Genomic DNA, 25,109 nt, shown 5'->3' with positions numbered 1-25,109 from the left:
ACACCCCTCTCATGTGCCAGGCACAGACCTGGGCTCCAGTCAATATCAGTGAGCTTACACAGAGCCCTCTGGAAAGACAAAAAATAGGAAACAAGTAATTTTAGACAAATTAAAAACAAAGTGCTGCGAAGAAAGCACAATGAGGTTGTGGACTTGAGGGTGTGTGGGGGTGAAAGTGACCATGGTCTGTTCCCACAAGGTGTCTTTATGATGCAGTGGACACAGAGTCCTAAATTCCCATCTTGTTATTCCAGCGCTTCTTTGGGCGCATCAGAACCACCCAGAGGGATCCTTAAAATACAGACTGCTGGGACCTCATTCATGGTTTCCATTTCTATGAGTTGTGGTCAGACTTACGCACCTGCCTTTCTGACAAGTTCCTGAGTAACGAGGCTGCCTCCCCGTCCAGGGAGCCACTGTGATCTCTATATCTGCTGTGTTCTTCCTGCCATTCAGGATTCTGCAACTCAACAAAACTTAGACAAGTAGCAGCAACCTGCTCAATGAATGACAGGGTGTATCTGAAAATCCTGCGGCCTCGCATGCATTTTTATGCAACTGCTCTAAATCCTTCGCATCTGAGTGCGTGCCACGGGTACTGCTAACATTCTGAATTCCCACCTGCCTTGGAATGTGTATTGACCAAAACCAGTCCCACACACAAACCTCACCACCTTCACTGGAGCTTATTGGCATTAAAAACAAACAAACAAACAAAAAAACCAACCAAACAAAAAACCCTCAATTTGGCCACTGGCATTGAAGACCTCCAACCACATGTGTAGGTGAAGCTCGAATCTGCAGCTTCCTGCAAATGCATGAAACAGTTTATCGTCTCTGAAATCCCTTTTGTCAATCCCCCAGTGAATCCTCAAAGTAAGATTATTCTTTATTCTCTCAAACTGAAACTTCATTCCCGGTGCGTGCGCAATAAGAAAGCAAGCTAACAGTGCCACCTCATTTCACTGCTGAATAAGCAACAGATCTGGCAAACTCCCCACTTGGCTGGGAATCCAGAAGCCTTTGCACCAGGCAGGGCTGCCTGGCATCAGAGCAAAGGCTTCTGGGGAGCGCAGCCAGCCACGTTGTAAGCCAGGGTCTTCGGTGAGATGAGCTAGAGTCCACCGGGCACACACCTCAGTGTCCCCCTGCGGCGGGGGGACAGGGTCCCCCACCCTGGGGGCCATCCATCCCTGTTCATCAGTTTTCAGCTTCAGAGCATAAGAACCCCTTCGAATCCTTCCTGCTCTAAGGGGTCCATCCTTAAGAGTTTCCACGGAAACCCTCCACCCTCCACTCTTCTCCTGAGACCACCACCCTCAGGCATGTCTAGAGAACTGAAATTTCTCTCTTCTGCCCAAATCCTGTGAGGCGTATTTTCTCTTCTACCTCTCTTCTGTACTCTGGTGTTTTCTTTTATTTCATAATTTACATACTCCTCTGTCTGCATCTCTCCCATGTCAAAACGGCTGCCTGATCTATCCTACTGCATCCACCTCACGGGTGGGGGCTTCTCTTTAACTCCTTCGTGCTTTCTTCTTTGCTGGCAGGAGGTGCACGGGAAGCCCAGACGGCAAGTGGGAGGGTAGCTTCAAGGATATGGGTTTGTGCTAAAGAAAACGGGAAATAGAAGCGGATAGGCTTGTGAGCTGGGAAGGTGTAGACAGGTACAAGCCATATGGTCTGCTTAGCATGGTACCGCTCAATAAATAACTTCCCTTACAATAGCCAAATGCAGGGACCTTGGACCAGGCAGCGCTGTGTGGTCTTCCGCAAAGTACGCAACTTCTCTGAGTCAGTTTCACTTTTACTTCCTCTAACATGGAGCAAAGATACTCTACCTTTCAGAACTATTCTGAAGATCTTTTAAAATGCACCTTAATCCCGCCAGCAGAATGCTCCAGCCCAGGAAGTATCCCAGAAGTCGCAACCTGCTACTACTGCTGTTAGTTTTAACCAGTTCGTTAAGTTCTAGATCTAGACACAAAGTTAAACTCTTCAGTTTCTGTGTTAATCCAAGCACAACAGCCAAAAAATAGTCCACTTGAATTTGTCTTACACAAGTGAGATTCAATGTTGAATGTCAAGGACAAACAGTGTGGGTCAATTACCATCTTAACACTCCAAACTTCGTGCTAAACCATAAACTGATGTCACATGGTCTTTCGAGCGAATTGGTATCATTGGCAAAATAAGAGGCTTGTTTGTATGAAATGGACGTAAACCGTGAATCTATAAAGAGAAAAAGTGGATCCATGAATGCCTGGGGTGGGGTGTGGGGAAGAGACTGACCACAAGTGAGCCCCAGGTAATTAGGGGGAGTAAGAGAAATGTTCCAGATCCGGATTGTGCCCATAGCTGTACAACTCCATAAATTTACTAAACATCACTGCACCGTACATGTACAGTGGACTAATTTTATGGTATGTAAATTATCCCTCAATAGGGCTGTTAAAAATAATCTTTTTTGTACCACACAACACATTTCAAAATAAACAAGTATTTCTATTTTTATTGTAAAGCTTTTCCATTATCAGCTCATCACCATGACCGTCAAGAACGTGTCTGAGACCATGACTGCATTCCTCCACAGGCTAATAGGGCTTGTTATCACTGCTCTCACTCACAATCACATTGTTTTTGGAAAGACATTTTGAGATGTACTATCAAAGTCATTAGCAAAAAGCATTTATAGGCTAAGATTATATTCTGCCTCTGATGGCTTCTTAGCCTGGACAGCAAATATTCAAGTTGGAAATGAATGGTTTTCAAATAGAAATCCATCATCAGTGCCTAAGTTCTCTGCAAACGTTTCAGGAAACAGAAAAGGCACTTTGCTCTAAATACTTCTGATGGGCTGAAATCAAATCATGAAAGCAGTGGGTCTTTAAAAATGCACAGGGCTCCCCAGTTGGAGAGCTGCGATGGCCGGCGTAGTCTTCTGTGTTAAAGTGAAATGCTAAGAACAATATTACTATGATTTCCCATAAATGCATCTGCAAAGAATGACCTCCAAATACACATCCTGTCTTTAGAGCACAGACAGTTTTTAGGACAACCATTTTCACTATGATTTCCTAACATAATTTAAATGCATAGCACTCAGTTCCAACTTGACCAATCCATCCTTGACTTCTCTGTAGGCCTGTAGCTGCTCATTGAATAAGAGAAACTATATTATCATGGAACTCCCAGTGAGCCCACACAGAAGCCATGCAGGGCGCACACTGTCACTCTGTCTCCCTCTGAGTCACACTTAGCAAAGCCAGGCTGGGTTGTTTCGGGCTCTACTTGAGGACCTTGGCATTACCGAAACGCTTTCCACCTCACATTCTTTGGTCTGGCTGGAGACGTGTATGAGCCCTTTAATAATGGAACCTGGTTTCATGAGCTCAACAAAAAGGACAATGTTTTCTGCTATGTGTGGAGCCCGTACTACATGTGGGGGGGGGTCGCTGTGCTGAGGGCCTCACAAATGTGACCTCTAGTCGTGGCAGGTGTTACAATCCTCATTTATAACAACGTCATATACCTAGTAAGGGTAAAGCAGCAAGCACGTCAAGGCTAAGACCCTCACCCAACATCCCTACTATATTCCAAACCTAACTGCTTGCATTGCCTGGAAGTGCACTGCTGGACCCCAGGACTCTGGATGTTCAAGGCAATCCCACGAGGGCTTGGATACTGCTGAGAGTGGAAAGAAGGGCGAATCGAGGCTGATAGCCTGCTGTATTCACAGGGCCGTCACATAGAGCTGTAGGATTTGGTTAGTATCGCTTCTCCTCTTTGGTCCTTAATTATTTTTTCTGTAAAATGAAGACAATCACTCCTTCTTTATTCAATCAGCTCTTAGAAGGCATCAGCAAGAGCACGTGTGCATTCATCTTTCTCGCCAATGAAACTGAGTGGTCATCACAACTCACTCTTCCTAGATACAAGACACACGGCTGTATGGGCACACAGGCCTTCCAGGAACTTATCCTCAGACAGAATTTATTCAGAATGTATCACATAATTTATTCACAGGAGCCTAGGATCAGATGAGATGGAAAAAGTTTTCTTCCAGGATTAGGGGTTCTCAGGGTCCTCCCTGAGGTGCTGAGGGACAGGATGCCAAATAAAACCAGCCTTTAAGATTTCTGCTGCATTTGGGCTATTGTTGAGACACGAACTTACTGAAATGGTATTTTATCATGAGCTTGATGGGCTCCACCATCTCCTAATTGGGATTTGGGGATAGTCAAAATTAGCAAGCTATGCTCATAAGTGTGCCAGGATTTTGTTAGTGAGCGTCCTAGCTATGTGTGTGAATGGAATTACGAATCTGAAGAGACACTCCTGTGACTCTTTCCATGAATTCTAGGCTTGCATTTCTCAGCAACCAAGCCATTTACTTTTCAAGGTTAACCAATTAATGAGGTCTTATGCTGCAGAACTTAAGATGAGACATTTATTTCAGTTGGAAGACAAGTAAGCTTCCTTGCGAACGCAATTAAGACTCACAGATTATTCAAACTAGACTTTTCAAGACTATCATCCCAGGGGCGCCTGGATAGCTCAGTCAAAGGAGCACCCAACTCCTGACCATCAGGTCTTGGTCTCAGGATTGTGAGCGCAAGCCCCACACTGGGCTCAACTAGAGAATCCCAGTCTTTTAGGTGAGAACTAAAATGCTTAAAACTTAATAGTTGATGCTTTGGAAGGCTAGGAAGGCAAAGAGGCTTCACCGCGTCCTTTCTCTGACAAAGAATTATCAAACACCTGCTCTGTGCCAGGTCTGTCCAGGGCTCCAGGGATACAATGCAGAGCAAAAGAGACACTGGTTTTGTTTTCTGTGGGGAGCAGAGGTCAACCAAATAATGACCCATGCACGGAAATTCAAACTCTGATGGTTATGAAAAACAAAACTACAAATCAGACACTGAGACCTGGACCCCTGACTCCAGCCCAGGTATGCTGGGCCCATTCCATGCTGGAAGAGTGTCTGAGAAAAGCAATGTCTTCTTAAGCAACTATTCTAAAACCACAGATTTTCAGGTGTTACATAATTCAGGGGCGAGAGAGTCATCTAGTATAGCCCTACACCACAGGGGTTACTCCAGTAATATTTTGATAAGCCACTAAACAAATAACCAAACAACTGAAATTCAATCTGCAGAATATCTTATTCTTATTCCAGGAAAGAGAATCAGAAAGTACTTGATAAACTTCCTACTTCTACTCAATTAAATTAAGATGCTAATCTCGAGGTGGGGGAGGGGATAAAGAAATGAACCATTGATAAATTGTGGGAACATTTCTTTAAATGAAAATTTGATTCAATAAGGACAAACAAAGGCCACTGGAATTTTTTCTTTACCAAAAAGATCCAAAATATACAAGTACAGAATGGGGAAAACTTTCCATATATGATAGAACAAAAGAAAACCCACAAAACAAAACCCCAAAAACCTTAACCTTAACCACAAGTAGTTGTACTTAGCAACAATTTGAATACAGCAGAAACACAGCTTTATCATGAGAAGAACCTTCCATGACACTTGGGTTTGCTGGTCCCTAAAAGAGACATTGGTCTATGGGTAGATGGCATATGGAAAATGCACATATATAAAAAAATTACTGAGGAGTTCAATAAAAGGAACAAAACTGTGAAAGGGAATGGGAAACAGAGCTTGTACTAAACACTGAGCAGTCGGGACAACTGGCGACACCACAGAGTGCATGCAGAATGAGCGTGGTCTCTGGGGTCACCCAGATGTGCATCTGAGTGCTGCGGCCCAATATCTTATTTGGGCCAAGGTGTTGAACTTCTTTGTGCCTCATTTTCCGCATCTGAAAAAATGGGATGCTAACACTACCAGCTTTACAAAATCCCCGTGAGAGAGGAAATCAGAGAGCAGAGGGAGCACACACTAAGACAAATAACATTCACTACCTACAATTTATGAAGGATTTCCATGAAGAGGAGAGAAATGGTTCTCCATGCCCAGAAATAAATAAATAAATAAATAAATAAATAAAGGAAGGAAGAAGATGAAGGAGGAAAAAATGTGAGCCCAGTTTGAACAACAAAGTTTTCCCCGTTATGGTGATAAAGCAACGTAATGAATCACAAACAGCAGCTAGAAATACAGAAATGGGAGTCACAAAGCAGGAGCAAAAGAACTTGTCATAGATGATTCGTAAACCCATGAGCAAGGGCTCACCTAGATATTTTTTAATAACCTCTAAGTTCATCTGGCAGAGAACGCCAGTCTTGCCAACACAAATAAATGCATCCTTGGGTTACTTTCCATTTATCACCCTGACAGTAACACTTAGGAATCCAGAAGGTGGAGGCCTGCTCCGTGCTGATCGATGAGGTGGAGGGTGCAGACAGCAGTGGTGGGGAAAGATTAGAGAAGCCACAGGAGAGAAAGGGTCACCTGAGAAAGGTAGCCTACTCGGGGTTGACCAACATTTTGTTTTATACTTTATTATGAAAGTTCTAGAGATGCATTCCCCTTGATTCACCTCTCTGTACATCTTGAGGGGGTATCTTCCCCAAAATACTTCAATACTGGTTCTCTTCTAATCTCTCAAGGTTACCTCTGTATTGCTTAAAATAATCATGATTATATGACAGATGGAATTAGACCTTTTGACGGAAATAGGGTACTCTTCAGATACCAGAATTTTCTGAAGTAACTCCTTATAATTATTCAACATGTCAGCAAATTCTCAAACACACATAGATGATGTGTCCAAGTGCCTAAACCCTCCATTTCTGGAAGTTTTTCCTCTAGTTATTATTTCAAAAGGCAGAGACCATACTATGTTAGCAGTTGCCTACCCAGAAAAAACTACAACATGTTTTGTTTTGTTTTTTTTAGTCCAGACATTTCCCACCAAAACCCAAAGAGAAGGGGAGAGGAACAGGTTAATGTCTTTAGCAATGCAATGAGAAAAAACCAAGGCTGGATGACTTCATCAAGTATGTGAAGAGGTAGCAAGAAGTTAGTAAAAGAGGTTCCGTTCACAGTGGGCTTGTTATGTTAGTTGTCATTTCTTTTCATGAGGATCATTTCAAAGGAATAGCCATTTAATTGTGGGCCATCCAGCACGTCCCAAGTCAGGAATAGCGTAGTCCTTATCTCCTCTTGTCCCCACAAGAGAAGGGAGGTCTCCAGACTAAGGAATGTTAAAACATCTGGAAGGCCGAGTCAGATAATTTTTCATGTCCTCTTTCCCTTTCATGAAGAACTACCAAAAGTCTAAAGTGAAATTTTGAAGAAAAAGAAAAATGACTATTTCCTGATCGAGGCTACCACTACTTTAAAAAAAAACAACCAACCAAACAAACAAAAAAAACCTTTTCAGATCTCTAACAGAAACACTGTTTATACAAGTGTATGACAGACTTGTGTATTACATTTTTACAAAGTTGAGTATTAAGTGAATAGCCAGAAACTTGGAGCAATTCTTTCATTTTGTACTATACCACATGCTATGGAAAAGGGAAAAAAAAAAAAAAAAAAAGATGTTCCTCTAACAACTCAGAACTGAAAATGTTGTCTTAAATGCAACGCCTTTACTCAAAACCAAGAGGGATTCACTGAATGGATCTTCCAGTCAGGAAACTACTTTCACTCATCTGAGTTTCTGCGGGCCTGTTCTTTGAAGTTTTGCTTATCCTCAGACATCTCCTAAATAAGGGGGTAAACATTTAGCTCAGGTGAAACCCGCGATGCCCAGAGACGATCATGCTTGCTGAGGCAGGCCGCGGGCGCCCTGGGGATTCCCACACTTCCTCTCCTTGTTTCTCCCCTCCCACTGACATAACGAGTTACCACTACCGACCGAGCAAAATGTACCTGTCACATTCAGATGTTGAATATTCCTCTGTAAAGGAGCTGGTGACATCCTGTCAGACCGGTACAAGTCTAATAGAGGGCCATCTTTCCTGCCTCGCCGTAATATAAAACGTGCTACTCGGTCACCCGTGATTCAGGCAAAGTGTGTCTCAGGAAGACGGGGTGTGAGGTTGCTCCAGCGTGGACAGCGCGATCGGCAGCCACCTGCAGGCACGGGAGGGTGGTCAAGCCACCCTCCAACCCAGAGGGGCAACGTTCAGAATCCCACTTTTCTTCCGTGTCGTGACAAGCCCTCCTTCTTCCCTCTCAGTCCAGACTTAGAAGCACAAAGCTGTAATTTATTGATAGAGTCTGGCCATTAAGATGATATACAGTAGGTCCAGAAAGGAGATGTTTCTCCCCTCATGTTATCTCATTATTCCTTGGCCCTGATCCCGTGAAAGCCTGATATTACCTTAATACAATGGCTTCAGAAAACAGCAAAATTATTTTGCTCAACTCAGGTGTATTTGTCATCACTGACAATGAATACAATTAACCAAATTAAACTCACTGGCTGACATTATAATTGGTTCGTGTTCAAAGAAATACAGTGCATTCCTAAAGAGCAGGTATCTTCTAGAAGTGAGAACATAAAACTAGATAGTAGAAGGTCACCAGCATTAGGAGACCAACTTCTGACACATGTTAATAATTTAAGCTATTTACCTTCTGCTTTGCACGGTCTAAGTCACTACACCTCTGTGCAGAAGTCAATGAAATGGCATCAGTCTCAAAGCAATTTTGGTGAAGTTTAATTAGCACTTATGATCTTTAGCAAGGCAAAGGTTTTTAGTACTAACTCACTCTATTTTTGACACTGGTGGAATTCATGTACATTAATACTAAATCATCACTGATTTTTTTTTTTTTTTCTATTCTACTCATCCTTTCCTCTATTCTCAGAAAAGAACTCTAACCCAGGTATCTTACTAGGCTTCCCCCCCCCCCCCCAGGAACTTGTGCCCACCATTCTCCTTCAAACTGCCAATCCCAATAAGGGAACCCATGCTTTTGTGTGAGTTTCGCTATTGTTGTTAATTACCTCTCATCTCCCCATTTAGGTCCAGTAACCAAACGCATGGCACGAAGCTAGATGCATAATGGAAGTGTTTACTTTCCTTATGCTTAACTTCCCTGTGTAGTTCACGCCCCCAGTCCTGTGGGCAGCTCTATCATATCAGGCCCGCGCTTACATGCTGTCAGCTTAATACATTTTCATATTTTAGAAGGAGGCGCGAAAGGGACAAAAAAGCGTCTCGCTAACTCCCATTCAAAGATTATTTCTACCAAAAAGTGTCTGCAATTATGTTAGCTACTTTCTTCACTTCTACAAAGTGCTATATTGGCTGATCCTCATCTGGGAAGACAATTAAATTGCAAAAGTACGTAGGCCCCTATCAGAGATGTTTAGGAACATCTTGAGAGTTTTTAACCACAATATAAAGGGAGAGAAGGCACGAAGAGACCCCAAGATGGGCAATCAGGCCGTAGTGGGCTGTGAGCTTGAGGCGCAGGAATTCCCGTCCCCGCCAGGAGCGCTTGTTGAGGGACACATGGTGGGTACCCACTTGGACCTCTCCTCTGTCAGCCGTGCCCAGGTCTGCTAACGCAAACCAAACATTCTGGAAAGGGGACTGAGAGCTTAGTGTTCACTCTGCTTTCCCTGAAGCCTCTTTGGAAAGTACTCCTCAGCCCGAGCACAGGCTGTTTGCCTTAAAAGGATAAAATATCTGTAGGAAAAAAACCATAGCTGGCTGCAGAGACACCACATACCAGAAGGAGAGGCGCTGCAAGCCCAGGGCTCCTCCTCCAGCGGGCTCAGCATCGGCTCACCTTCTCAAACTCAACGCCTCACGGAAGTCTCTGGGACCCAAGGAAACACTCTTACTGCTTAATTAGGCAGCGGCCCCCTGGGAGTGGAAAACACATGATGGCTGATCCTAACGACTGGCATATTTGAACACTGGCCAGGACTCGTGCTTGGCAGGAAAGAGGAAACACACTTACCTTTCGAATGCAGCTGCTGCCACTTTTGTGTGCCCGGGTCCCAGTAGGTAACCCCAGAGAGAACCCTCGGACTGACAGACCGACAGGTGCAGCCGCTACAGGAACCAGGGGCAGATGGGAGCCTGGCAGCATGACTCTACGGCAAGCAGGGCGTCTGTGTGGGTCCAAGTGGACGGGGGAAAGCGCTTTCCCGAAGAATGGGAATTCAGATCACCTGGAACCACCAGGCTTGAACGGACCACGGGAGAGGTGCTCAACACCGGTTTCGTCTTCGAATCATCTCTGAGCTAAAGGAATACATCCATTCCTCATACCCACCCCTGAGCAATTACATCAGAATCTCTAGACACAAGGAGACCTATCTCCCTAGGAAAGATAACTTTTTTAAGCTCCCTAGGTGATGCTAACATGCAGCCTAACCCTAACCAACGAGCTAGGTCAAGTAATGAACACTTGCGTGGGTGGATAAACCATAAATTGGTGGGGGTGGGGAATCTACTGCTTTTGTAAGCCCCTAGTACTTACAGCATTCCACAAACAGAAATGTAGGAAGTAGGAAGTTTCTCCGGGTCCTTCACACTGGAGCTATCTGGGGAAATCTTTAAAAATTCTGACGGGGGTGTGTACTCCCAAGCATTATCACTTTCATTGGCTTGGGGTAAAACCCAGGCATTGGATTTTTTCAAGTTCCCCAAATGATTCTAATGTGCGCTCTGGGAAGCACTGTCCTCTTATTTCTCTGCTTCTCCCCAAGTACTTCTGCCTCCTACCTAATTCCTGGTGGACAGACACTCCCCTGAGAACAGCCTCTATGCTATCCAGTGAGTCTGGGCACCACTGCCTAAACCTCACAGCCCTTCAGGAAGCAGAAAAGCCGAGTGGCTTTAGGAAATCAGCTCTGGAGTTGGAATTTAGGCTTGGCCTTTTACAAAGTATGTGATCTTGGGCAAGTCATGTCTTAGCTTCTCTGAGCTCCATGACCTGTCTCACTGCATTGAAATGGGGGTAATTTGGAGTCTCCCTTGGAGGGCTGTTTGAGTATCAAAGAGACAATCTACAGAAAACGCAGGGAGCAGTGCCTGACACAGAAGACGTGTTCCATAAATGGTAGCCATTGTGATGGAGACAGGCAGTGCCCTTCCAACCTAGCTTTTTTCAGAAACCGTGATGCACTAACTTACTCTCTTCATCCTTTTCGTCTGCACTACGACCGGCACAAACACCCCCAAACGCTTCTAGCTATCAGACTCGGGAATGTTTCAAAGGGACAGTACAAGGCATTCAAAACAAGCAATGGCCCAAAGGGAAACATCTGGAAGGTTCTCTGCCAAAAGCCCAGGATGGCTCCGGCTCCCGGAGAAGTCCAGTCCCTGATGTCCTCCGGTCCAGGCGTCTCCTCCCTACGGCTGTCTTTCTCTACGAAGTGCTGACACACCTGTCAATTCCGTTCCAGTCACTGCCTATTTACTCGCCCACAAAACCCATCACTCCTTCGCAGCATCTCCACGACTCTGGCTCAGCTCTCACGACGCTCCTCTTGCCTCGCCCTACCCTTATCCACCTTGCCTGGCCTTTGAGCCTTTCCCGGAATGCTCATTTTGTGCACCCCACCCTCACCCACCCCTCTCTGCGTCCCCCCATACTCTCCTGCTGTGTCCCTGGTAATAACCGTGAGCGTAAAACCCATGCCGATGCAAGGCCCTTTTGAGAGGGCGCAAGGAGCCCCACCTCTTGTTAAACACCTAGTTTCCCTGCAGCCCCGTCTTTGTGCCGTTGTTCGCACGGGCAGGACCGGTTTTGGACGGCGCACAGTCCTCCGCCCTCACTCACAGTGACACTCAGGGAGTTCACACAGGCTGGGCCTGTTTAACTTTGCGGAGAGTGACTGTGAAGGAGACGCGGAGGAGCACAGGGAGAGCCGGTGTCAGGAGGCTGGGTGCCAGGAGGCTGGGTACGAGGACGTGGAGAGGGCTGTCAGGGGAGGGGTGGCAAGTCTTGCCAGCTCCGTCGCTCACATTAGGATTCCAAATGCCACAGATGTGGTTGCATAATTAGCTGGGGAGCGTACTGGGAACTGCGGCTTCCCCCCACATGCTTATGGATCCCATAGTCTCCTGCTCTCTCGGAGCAGGGACGGTTCGGGGCCGAAGGTCTGAGTGCCAGCAGCAGGCCCGGGCCCTGGATGGGCAGCAGCACCTACGGGCAGACGTGGCAGAAAGAGCAGCAGCCTAGTGTTCCAATCCCGTTGCTAGGATACCATGGAGACCCTCCACGGCTAAGCAGACAGGGCAAAAAAATGTGTCCATATGCCTTACAACCTGCAAACAGCAACAACAGAAGCATGGTGTGCCCAGCTCTTCAGAGAAATACTAAGTAGCGGTGCCTGGAAGTGTGGCCCAGGAGAGCAAGGAGGCTGGCCACAGGGACTCCCGTGTTGCAGGGCTTGTCCGCAGTTTCATTATAAACCCCGGGGCAGGGGCACACACTTGTCCACGTTCCAAAATAGCCTAAGAGGGTCTTAGCAACCTGGTCTCAGAGGTTTTTCTAAAAGCTCCCAGGACCTCCGTTTTAATGCGCAGGCCGTCCTGTCAAATGAACGCTGCAACTTCAGCAGGAAAGTCCATTAGGACAGCGATCTGTTGGACTTGAACTCCTCCGCCAAAACAAGAGAGATGAATTTCAGAAACCGACTTCAGGTTCAATTCTCATCTTCATCCCGGTGGCCTCAGTATGGAAGGAATCTGCCATGCGGGTCTGGGGCGTGAAAGATTATTTTCGATGAGGAGTGTCCGAAGAGAGTGGGGAGAGGAAGTGGTTTCCTTTGGGAGAGGGGCTCCGTGTCTTGGCGTACTGGAACGTCTGCTGCTGGGTTCCATGACCCGCCCTCACCCAGTGGGGCCGCTTACTGCTCTCCTCCGGACAGTGCTGGTAGGAGGTGCGGGGCTGAAGGGACTCTGGGAGATGCGGAGCTTTGCTAATGGGGAACACCGGGTGCTCGTCGGCTGGACAGTGCACGCGTGCACGCTCGTGCTCCCGGAGTGTTGGAAATAGGGGCAGAAATGCCCTCTTGCCTACTTTGTAAAATGGAAAGCAAGGATCGCATTCTCTGTGGCCTAAACTTGCTTTTCCTCAACTCCCACTATGACATTCTGGTGCCGCCACTAGCTGCTGTCATGGTGCCATGTGTTTGTCGCCCAGTGGGTCCTGTCCATTCCCACCGCCCCTCTCATCCCCTGAGCACCTGCCGAAATCAGGCAGCCCCTCCTCCCCTCCACTAGACGTCCCCATGCCATGAAATTAGAGGGGCACGATTCTATTTTGCCATCTCTCTTAGGCATCTCCTCTGCGACTTAACTTACTCTCTGCTTTCTGGAAAACTTACTTGTGTAGCATTAACGCCTTTGATTCAGGACCTCCGTCCCTCTCATCTCTAACCCCTCGGGTTAGCTGGACATGAAAAGTATTCAGCTGAACTGTAGGGCCCACTGGAATGTAATTGCTGCCTCTGAATAAATCTGTGTTTTAATGTCTACCATCCATGATTATACCAAAATTCTAGAATTCTCTCCACTTTTCTACAAAATTTAACATACAGCCTTTAGGAAGATACTATTTCTCTAGAGATGTACTAGTTTAGTGTCCAGGTTTAAGAGATCATATTCGACCTTGTTATAATTAATGCCTCCCTAAAAATAAGAAAATCCATTTCTTTTCACTCCCAGCTCTTCCAAAGTATTTCACAACCCAAGAGTGAAACATTACAAAACATATCATTGTTGTTGTTGAAATTCAGCTGCCTCTGGGGTTAAAAGTACCAGCTGAATGAAAAGTCAGAGACACTGACAACTTTTTATAGGAATTTAAGTCCCACTGAAATGATATGCAACCCTGGGACAGCAAAATGGAAAGAATTTGAGAATATTTACAACAGGTAAAGAGTTTACAACATGCTATTTCTTTCCAGAGACTAAATGTTCTGACCTATTACAGAGTTTTCAGAAAAGAAATAGCATGAAATAAAATTACTTTAGAAGTTCATAAGAACATTGGGGAGGGTATGTGCTGTGAAATGTGTAAACCTGGTGATTCACAAACCTGTATCCCTGGGGCAAACAATGCATTAAATGTTAATTAATAATAATTTAAGAGAAAAAGTCCGTAAGAACCATCCCATACATATAACCAACAGACTGATCTCATAAAATGAATATTTTTTATGTATTTTTTCATTTTTAGGGGTTATTTGCTCAATTTATTTCAAAACATATGGCCTAATAGTTTTACATTCTCAAGTAGTTATGTGGTAGTAATAGGATAGAGTACCAACTTCTACATCAGTTCTTGGCTTCACATTCCTAACAGAGGAAGGATTTAAGGGCTAGTTCTACACAGATGTGAAAGAAACAAACAAGACCACCCCCAACACAAACACACACACACACACACACACACACATTCAGAAGGAGCTCCCCGGCTGAGAGACAGCATTGCCTCCCATTCCCAGCTTATAGGGAAAATTCCAAACCAAAAATGTTAAAATGATGTGAGTTAAGAATTTACATTTTACCCTATTTTTAAATGATCAAAAATCATTAAAGAAAAGTTTTTCAAAATTATAATCCTCAGAGGGCAATCTCAGTAAGCAAATTGCATTTATCAGATAACTGAACAGAAGCTTAGCTGGGCAATTACCTACATCTAATGAAAAGAGAACAGAAAATTCACAGGAAAGTGAATTTGAAACCCATTTTAGGCTATTTAGGTGGTTTCCTTTGAACTCGAACTCACAATGATCTGTGAGTTTAATAGGACTATACATAAATTGCACTAAAAGCAAAATATAAAGACATAACCACTTGTTGCCAGTCCTCCTGAATAATCAGATTACTCAGAGTGAAATAAATTTAAATTCAAGCGAGTCTTCTTTGATTTGGCAAGTTTTCCTAATTCTTTGGGGAGCTATCTTGCACAATCATTCAAATGACATAAGGTATAATCATTTTGCATACAATGTAACTTCTCTTTCAAGAAAGGTACACTCTACCACTTAAGCCAATTTTATTCTGGTTTTCTTTATGTAAGTGTGAAAAAAGAACAGATGTTTTTCCAAAATTATTTAAGCTTGGAAGACATTCTATCCTTTTCTTCAATATAATCCTTCAGAATCACCGAAACCATCATGGTGATACCTTAAGCAGCTGATTTCTTTAAAGCATGTTATTAAATAAATATCAGAACACACAGCATTGTTCCATAGATAAAATGTTTATTATAACAGAATGGTGTGAACTATTTGCCACGCTAATTTCATTTTCCACCATGGACTTGGGGGAAAAAAAATCTAGTTGTTCTACATGTTGAGCACCAAGAGACTTCTAAAACTTACCCCATTTCTACGGCTCATTCCCTACTACCAACATTCCTTCAGATCTTCTCTGATATAATGTTTAACTGGAGTTATCAGCTGGCTCGATCATGCTTCATTATAAAACCTATTAAAAAGGTCTTTTTATAAAAGCAGAGTTTTCTCTGTTACTCCAAAGTCCTGCAGGTACTAAAATGAGATCCTATGCAATGCTTAAAAATGCAGAGAGCTGTCTTTGAGTTATTTTTTCATTATGCAAAACTTGGCCCAGGAGAGATGGCCATGTACCTCGTTAGCTAAAACAGGCAAGCATGTCGGGACTGCAAATTAATTTACTGGAAGAAGTTGAAGTAGATGCGAGTCATTCGTGTTCCTAAGGCAAATCTAAGCCTAACTGATTGGGGCAACTTACTGTCAGAATCTCCAAAATGTTTATCCTCATTGTTTCCTCCCCACACTCTGGGAGAATACAAACTCCCTCTTTTTTTTTTTTTTTTACAAACTCCCTCATAAGCCAAACCTGGAAGGGGAACAGCAGAAGGTCCATGGGAACCAACAAATGTAGGTATGACTCTTAAGTTTTCTAAAGTATCATCAGTACATGCTCAATGGCTCCCCAAAATCAATGGAGACAATCGGGTATTTATCCTTTCTCCTTAATTTCTTGTATTTAGGAAGTGCAGGGTTCCAAGGGAGCTTGTGTTCTTATGTAACACGTGTCATCCAGCCAGTGTGATGTAGTTGGGAATAGAGCAGCAAAACCTTTCATTTTATCAATTATGTCATTACCTACTAATTCAAAATACCAGTCACTGGGGTGCTCTTCCTCATTCTATGTTAATCTCATGTCTCTGTCACTTTACTCTCCCTGAGGTCTCTGCGTTGAGAGGTGTATAACAAGTTGGATTCGATTTTCCTACCCAAGTTATGAAGCCCACTGACATCGGAACATAGTTCTCTAAACGCAAGAAGGATACCAGATTGGTTCCATCAGGAGCCAGGAGTAAGGCAAATAATGTGTTCACATTGTCAGTAAAGGTAAGTGTACTTCTCACGCTTGACCCTGGGAACCTGCAACCCTCCGGAAAGTCTGAGACACCTCACTGGTAACATTATGCAAATTCCTTAAGGAGAATAAGCAACAATCTCCCTCGGATGGTATGAAAAAAAAAATATATATATATATTTTAATCAACAAACTGGGCTTCTATTTGTGGGCTGTGAATGCCATCCGATTCAGGAAATCAAAAAAATCTTCCCTTTTCTATGCGTCTTTCCTTATTTTTGACACTTGGACGAGGACAGCACGTTGGGGTTTGAGGGGTACCGGCGTGAATCGCCGGCATGAGAGAAATCCGGGAGAGCCACACCAGCGGGGAAAGTAAGGGTGGTATCAGACGCATTTCATTTCAGGTCTGATGAGCCTGCATTTAGGATTTTCCGGCTGGGCAGGTCTGCCAGGGCATCTGGGAGACGGGGTTTTTATTCCTCTTCTCACACTCACTCACTCACACGCACACACATACACAAACACACAGCCGGACACACACCTGGGGCGCGTTCAAACTATGTGCGGTGGGTGGTATATATGAATGTGTATGTCTATTTTTTTTTAAATAGCTTGACATCTGACAAAGACACGAAGGCAAACGTAGGTGCAGCGAGTGTGCTCTGAGAAACGTGCACAGCGCGCGAGAAGCGCCCGTTAGAATGCACCATCTCCGAGCATGAGGACAGACATGGCAAGCGCGAGGGGCGGGGGCCGACACACAAGACAGAGACCCGCAGCTCCCCACCGACAGGGCGCCGCACCCCTGCTTACTGTGGGCTCTTGGGGTAGAAGGGCAGGGTCACATGGCTGAGATCCTGGAGGTCGAAGGCGGTGGGCTCGGCGGAGATCGCCTGCCGCTTGGTGCGCGGCTCGCCCTGCAAGGTGCCGGCGCTCTGCTTCTGCGCCTGCTGGGTGGCCGGCCGGATCACCGAGCGGTACTTGTCCAGCTCGTTCTGCAGCTTCTGGATCAGTTCGTCCTTCTGATCCAACTCTAGCTCCAGCTCGTCGATGAGGGCATCCCGCTGCCTCAGCTCCTCGATCTTCTCCTGGAGCGCGTACTGTAAATCCCGCAGGGTGCCCATGCTCCTCCGGGCCGCCGGGGCGCCTGCCTGCCGCTGCCGCGCGCCTTGGGGCTTGCTCCCCTCTCCGGTCAACTTTCCCCAAAGTCGCCGCCGCCTCCCGAGTGCAGACGCTTCCTACTCGAGCCCAGAGCCAGCCCTGGCTTCTGAGCATGCCCAGTCCGCCGCTCCGGCGCCGACTTTCGGTGCAGCTCCCACTTCTCGGGCCGCCGGGGAGGCTGAGCGTGGGGACCGCGAGACAGCAGGTCCAAGCGGGGACTGAGCCGCGGCGCGACGAGTGCAGGGCCGGAGGCGGGCGCAGGGCGGCGGGTGCCGGAGGAAGCGGGCGCTGCGCCTGGGGCTCCTGATAAGCCGCGCGGCGGGGCGGAGCGGGCGGGCGCGCCACTTCGGGGTGGGGAGGTGGGGGAGACGCTGGGGAGGACCCCGCGCCAGACCGGGGAGGCGCCAGCCGGGGGGACCCCCCGCTCAGCCCTCCCCCTCCCTGCCCGCCCCGGCACCCCGGCCTCGAGGCCGCTGGGCTACGGTCCTGGCCGCGTCTTCGGGCAAGGCGGGCTCGGCATCCGGAAAGCCCCGGGGTCCGGAGGTGCTCTGGCCGTCGGCCTCCCCAGCAGAGGCTCCCGAGCTGCGTGGCCGCGCTGTCCCCGCGCTCACGCCACCCTTCCCCCGCGGAGCGCCGCGCACAGGTGGCTAGCGCCGGAGAAGAAACTTGCCTCCCGCCGGAGAGGAGCCCGCGCCGGGAGGGGGGGGGGGGTTCCCTGACGCGCAGGTGCCTTTGGGGAAGGGGCGGAGGGGGCGGGGCTTGTGGGTCGTCGCCCCAAGCGGGGCCTGCCTCTGCTCCTGCCCACTGCTCCCCTTTCCTCCCCTTCCAAACTCAAACGGAGGAACTCTTGGGCAGGTCTGGGCCCCGAGAAGGCCGCTCAGCAACCCCTCCTACCTGAGCTAGTGTCTACGGAAGAGTTTCTGGCTGGGCCTCGCGTCTTCCATTTGCTTAACTTAGGGTGAGGGACCGGAGGGGGGCCGGGGAAGCAGGAAAAATCCATGCCAAGCGCCAAAAAAGTCCATCCTGAACTTGAACTGTATCTTTAAAAATATTCCTTCTGTGACAACCAAGCTGTTAGAACGGTCTCCTTACACTTGAATGGCAAGACTCAAACTGTGAAGATCAGGGGGAGCCCAGATGGGCTGCAGAAAACTGTGCTATCCCACCCCCCCACCCATCCCCCTCATCCCTGCCCACTTAGTATTTCCTAAAATGATGACAATCGGGTTGCAGCTCTCTTTGGAGGGGGAATTCTCCCATCATCTGAACACATGTTTAGAATCTACAAGTATTTACTTACTACTTACCTAAATTCTTACTATTTGTCTAAAACTTCATGAACTCGTCCAACTTTATAGCCTTTATTAGCGCCCCCCTAATTACTATTCCTGAGCACTCAGTGTTATAAACCAATGCTCTATGTGGCCATTCCTTAACACTACAAGTCCATACAAAATACATTAAAATCGAATTGCAATCCAGAACTATTCCCTGGAATCTAAACTTAGCCAAGAATTAATATATTGGTCTCAAAAAAAAAAATTTTTTTTTGTTTTTACTTTTGAATACACAACTATCTTAGCTATCTGAGCTAAGAGAAAAAAAGGAAAAGAAAACAAACCAGCTAGCTAATGGCACATTAACCAACTTTTTCATTCAGAGTGTATCTGTTTGTAATTAGAGGTAGGCATGACAAAGGATATACAATCTTAAACATTCTTCCACTCAGGTCATGACCTAATGCTCTTAGCACAGCTGATAAAAGACACTTGATTTTTCTTCTTTTCCAACATGGACAGGCATTTTCAGAAATGCACTTATTTCAGAATGTAATATATAAAGTGGATAATCCCCGAAACAGTCTCATTTGTAGTGAACAGACCATGAGTAACTCACAAATACTGACAGCAGTGAAATAGTTCCGAATTGTTGTTTTGATTAAAACTAAATCAAGCAGAAGGCCTGTGGCTTGTATAACTGATTCTATTCTAAAAAAGAGCTTCTGTGACAATTTCCTGGTCCCAGGCAAAAGGCCAAATTCTTCCTTTATTTAACCTATGGGGATTCTTTAATTCCATGGGAAAATGTTTTCAACTAAATGCCTTTTTCCTATAGATCTATATTGGGGTCCCCCAGGTCAAGAGTTTATATCTAGAAACATATCAGAAGCAACGTACAGGGGATATCTTTAAGGTTCATTTGAGGCCTAAATGGAATTACTTAATGTCTCTGGGCAGCACAAAGCAGAGAAGATTCTTCATTTGTAGAAAGCCTGTCTACATGCACAGAAGAAAATATACAGTATTTTGAATAAAAGTGACGTTTCTTTACACTGACTCATGTAAATATTTTTCAGTATGTAAACTATCACATCCACATGTAACTAGAGGAAATATCCATGCTACATTTCATTCTTGTGATACAAAATGGATCCCATGAGGAATCCTACCTTGAGAGTAAGAAGTCTGTTATAATGCATGCAAAGAAAGTAAACGGCCAAAACATAAGACTATTACAACTTACTTAACACCTCTAAAAAGCATTGAAGCATGTATATAAAGATGTATCTGGTTGTATTAGCCTGTATTATGAAAAGAATAGTTTAATCCCCCCCCCCACTTTATAATTACATATGCAAAATCCAGAATTCTCAACTTTTTCATTCTTGAATTCAAAGTAAATATTTTAAGTAAGTTTTGCAATGATGTTCTTGACCAGTTGTTTAGATCTTAAGGGGCGCGGTTTTCCATTTCAACCTTTTGAGGGATCCCCATCTTTTTTTTAAAAGCGTCTTTTGGATTGTACTTGGTAAATGCTGGAAACAAATTCTAAGTGAAAAAGCAAGGTCCTGTAGCTACATTTCAGCAGACGAATGCACTATATGTCCCATGGTAAAGGAAGTTGGTGAAACTGTAAAATCGGAGGTCAGGCACAAGCCTATTTCCTGCTTACTCAGAAGTGAGTACACACATCTGTAATGGAGTGGGGTGGCATCTGCTGAGCTCTCCCATGCCCTGTACCATGGGGTGAGGCCTCCATGGCATATGCTAAAACACGGAGCAATGCAAGGTTGAAGGAGCTGAGATTATACTCTAGAATTCCACAGTCAACTCACAACTGGCTCTTTAGCTGGTCTCTCTTTGTTCCCACCCTAAGAGAAACGATGTTCCAACATCGTTAGGTTGCCAGCCCCACCTAAGGCACACAGATGCTCTTCAATTTCACACCACCCCTTATGATGGAGAATACATTGTATCATGCCCGCCTTATTCAATGTCGCAACGATCTAATGAGGCATTGGATAATGCAGCTTCATCATAACACTGGCTCTTAAGAAAATGAAGTCTGGTGAACTTATCATCCTTCACAAAAACCATAATTAGCCTCAAAAGGACGCTCATCCAAGTGTCCATTCCACTGATGCCACATGTTACGGAAGAGTCCTATGTATGAAAGCTTCTGCCATTCCATGTGCATATCTTGAGTAGAAATAAACAAACAAAACACAGCTGAGCTTTTTAGGTGATGGAGGTCACCCCTTACAGAAAATTGCCACGGGTAGCAGGTATCCCCTAAGAAACAGGAAAGTGACCATTACTGGTACACATGCTGGCATGCTCCAAATTGCTAATCTCAATCAAGGCCACAGTAAAAATAACTTCCCTGAACTCTTAATGCATGACTGGCACTGCTTAATGTAACCCCACCAGGGAGTCTATTACTACTTCCACTTACATCTGAAAAAGTGGAGGCAGGGTATCACCCACGTGATGAACGGCAAAGCCTGGATTCGAATCCAGACCATTGGAAACAGAGATCAAACTCTGACTCCCTGCCCCTCATTATCTTCTGCAGGACTTCCAACTGTTGCTAAGGTCCTGATACTCTATCCAGAGAGAGAATAACACCCTTAACATTTTTAGCCTGACTTGGGGAGGTAGAAAGAAGAAAAATTTGGAGAATTCTGAAAGAGTGTGAAAGAGAATTTTTAGAAGTTCTTCTTCCTCAAATTGTCATCACTCCAGCACCATTCCATTCTGGCTGAAGGTGCACTCATCCATCTGGGATTGTCCTGGTTTTAATACTAAAATCTCTTAGGACTATCCTGGTGTTAAAGTTCAAGTCCTAGGTACTCCCTTGGTCCTGGACAAACTGGGACAGTTGGTCACCCTATTTAAGTCAGGATTGCTGGGCTTTCCTACGTTATCAATATTTTCAAATTTTGCTTTCAAAGTTACAGACAGAAAAGTCAAACCTAGGAAGATCTGGAATGTTAATACTGGCTATTTTAGGCACAGTACAAATCCACTTACACATCTGTGTTAATATGTTCTAAGGAAACAATCATCCTCTCTCAATACATGAGAAGACACCACAAGAACTGTCTTTGCACTCCAAAGGGCATGAGTTAGATGGCAGAATCTTCACTTTCCTTCAATAAATTAGAGATTCTAGGCTCTCCTTTAGGCTTACCATTTTTTTAAAAGATTTTATTTATTTATTTGAGAGAGAGATACAGCAAGAGTAGGAATATGAGCAGAGGGAGTGGGAGAGGAAAAGCAGGCTTCCCTCCAAACAGGGAGCCTGATGCGGGGCTCGATCCCAGGACCTTGGGATCATGACCTGAGCCGCTTAATGACTGAGCCACCCTGACGTCCCTGGTTTACCATTTTTATAAAAATCTGGACTTCAGACATATTGGCTTTCTATGCATAAAGCACAATGATTAAAGCACCTGCTATCTGATTACCTCCTACAGAATCAGATGATTCTTATGATTATATCTGGTGGCAGATTTGGCCATCAGGGATCCATATTTAAATGGATATAAGAAAAAATTCTCATGGTTTGGCTTTTTAGAAGTTAAACTTCCGTGCATGATACATTCTGCATGGAAAAGAAAAAAAAAGCCATAAACCATTAATGATGAAAAACTTACTGCAGAGATTTGGAAAGTAATAGTGCATTGTACCATAATTGCTAATGTGCTTAGAGTTTAATACCGAATTAGTGTCAGGCCTAATATCAGTTGAAATGCATTCTTATATTCCACAGCTTAAAATGATGGCATGTTATTATGGAGCCTGAAGTAGTGTTCATGAAAACCCATGCACTGTCTGCCAAAAAAGAACACTTCTCTGGGCTCTTCAGGAAGCTGCCCATTTCCAAATAATGTCTCCAAATAACGGAAGAAATGAAACGTTTTTAAGAAGAATAGAGTTTGGTTTTCCATATTTTTTTTTCATGAATGGAGAATTTTAAAAAGCACAAAATGGGACTTCAAATATTTTATTCCCAAAATATTATTTTGCCATATTTTAAACCCAGTGAATGTATATATGAGTAGGCAACATTGTAATATCTCTCCTGCCTGAGTAAATTTATTTTTTCAGTTCTATTCTCATATATAAATGTACATCTTTTCATAAGTTAATGCATCAGTATTTTTCACAGGAAAGTAAAAACTGTTTGAGGAAGTAATTTCGCATTTGAGAGCGTATTTGAAATCAGGTAGCTTATAGAAGAAGAGCTCTGACAGTCAATGACTTTTGGTTGCCGCTCTTACTTTAAATTGCATTTAACAGCAGAATAAAACTCGGCCATTTTCAGCCTACATGTTTTGTAGCCAAAATTGAAAGTAAAAACTAAAACCACATTTTGCTAGAGAACTTACTAAAATCGGTAAAGTAAGAAAGTACTGAAGATATAAGAAAGATAATAAGATAAAATTTGAGCGAACTGGGCTTTTATCGGTGAGTCAAATGAATGGATGAGGCAACAGAAAGGCAGCAAGGCATTTGTTTGCACTGTGAGAATTTCAGAGATCTGGAGGACAGGGGAAGTTGCAGCAAGTAGGGAAACATCCAGACATCTTCACCCTCCTGAACGTAATGGCCAGGTAAATAGCACCTAACTCCAAATTCAGAAAACTGTTGATTCTATGACTTTTATACAATCATCATGAGATAGAAATCCAGAAATCCATCTTTAATGATGGGCAAATGAAGTGGTAAGATGGTAAAACAAATGAATGTCATTCTAGGGTCAAGACACAGAACATGATGATTATGAAGGCTTTACCCATGGACCAAGGATAGAGACCTAAGTGGGGGCCCAGGAGACACATATTTTCAGTATGCATTTGTAACCAACTGTACAATTACCAGTCACCATGCCCAATGCACATTTCTTAAAAAGATTTGGTAATTTCTTCCTGGTCCAGACTATATTTTTTAAAAAATCATTTTTCCATCCATGTTGTCGCAAATGGCAAGATTTCATTTCTTTTGAACTATCATATGATCTCCCTGATATGAGGAAGTGGTGATGCAACATGGGGGCTTAAGTGGGTAGGAGAAGAATCAAAGAAACAAGATGGGATTGGGAGGGAGACAAACCATAAGTGACAAACTGAGGGTTGCTGGGGGGAGGGGGTTTGGGAGAAGGGGGTGGGATTATGGACATTGGGGAGGGTATGTGCTTTGGTGAGTGCTGTGAAGTGTGTAAACCTGGTGATTCACAGACCTGTACCCCTGGGGATAAAAATATATGTTTATAAAAAATAAAAAAATAAAAAAAAATCATTTTTCAAAGCCCAAAGCACAGGCATTTGATCTGGTAGGTAAGAAGGCCCCACATAAATAAATATTAAATAGAGACTTATTTTTACCCTTTTTTGGTATTAGGCAGAATATTCAGTGTCTGTCTTGAGTCACTGCATTATGTAAGAATGTTTTTACTCAAATATCAAAGTTAATTTAGGGAACTATTATGGAAAATTCATCTAAGTTTCCCATAGAATACAGTACGGCCAAAATTCTAACCATCTATCTTTCTTAGAAAAGCATCTATGTTGAATACCAATTTTAAGTGGAAAAAATGACAGGAAAATCTTCAAAACATTTATTTGTGGAATGTTAAAAGCAATTGCTGCTGTTAGGAACATAGAGAACATAGTGGAAATTGCTTATTTTCAGCTTGTAGTTTTTACTGGTCAGACCCTCTATCCTTGCACAGCAAGTAACATTCTTCCGGCAGTCACAGAGCTCAAGCTTACCTAATATCACAGCATTCCACATGCACTCCATTATCTAATTTAGTTACTTTCTGCCTCTATCATCAGCATTCCCAAAATACAGAGAACTAAAAGAATGTCAGCAGTTGCCAGGGATGGACACGTGGCCTCCTTCCCCACCTGCACCCCCCCAAAAAAGGGCAGCAAAAACATCCTTATTTTTTACTCATAATGGATAGCACAGAATTGTAGCTGAAATGTACTGCTGAGACGATGTAATCCAACATCCTAATTTTAAATTTAAGGAAATTGAAAGGCCAAGGGAGTCAAGTGACTCAGCCAAGACAGAAGCAAGTTTAGAACTGAACTGTGCCCATTCCCAGCATCCTGTTCTTAATGTTATGAGATTCTTTCACTTTGAGCTTTGTGATTAGTGCACACAGAAACCCGATTCAGTTCTCGTGAAAATCCCACCTCCTAGCTCTTCATGGGTAATAACTGTTAAGGCCCATTGAGAACACTTCAATTTGTGCAGACAACAAAATCTATCAAAAGGCCTTTAATATTTCTAATTGGTTCTATTATGCCTCTCCTAGTCCTCAGACTGTAAGGAATTGTTTTTCCATGGAGATCTACTGGACTTGATGGTGCAGGTGT

General features: G+C 44.4%; 1 protein-coding gene across 2 annotated transcripts in view; it reads right to left on the bottom strand.

The window, feature by feature from the left end:
* PRKG1 (protein kinase cGMP-dependent 1) overlaps positions 1–25,109 on the bottom strand; it is a 1,242,412-nt gene that overhangs the window by 1,138,867 nt on the left and 78,436 nt on the right. The window contains exon 1 of one of the 2 annotated variants that reach the window (XM_082721091.1): positions 17,090–18,149. The exons of the other annotated variant lie outside the window; for it this stretch is intronic. Coding sequence (XP_082577217.1) covers positions 17,090–17,400 — 311 coding nt within the window. The 5' untranslated portion in view covers positions 17,401–18,149. Of the gene's footprint in view, positions 1–17,089; positions 18,150–25,109 lie in introns of those variants that run through there. 2 annotated transcript variants of the gene reach the window in all.

Source organism: Mustela nivalis, assembly GCF_964662115.1.
Source record: "Mustela nivalis genome assembly, chromosome: 2".
Lineage (NCBI taxonomy): Eukaryota > Metazoa > Chordata > Mammalia > Carnivora > Mustelidae > Mustela > Mustela nivalis.
This window is presented reverse-complemented; position numbering and strand designations above follow the sequence as displayed.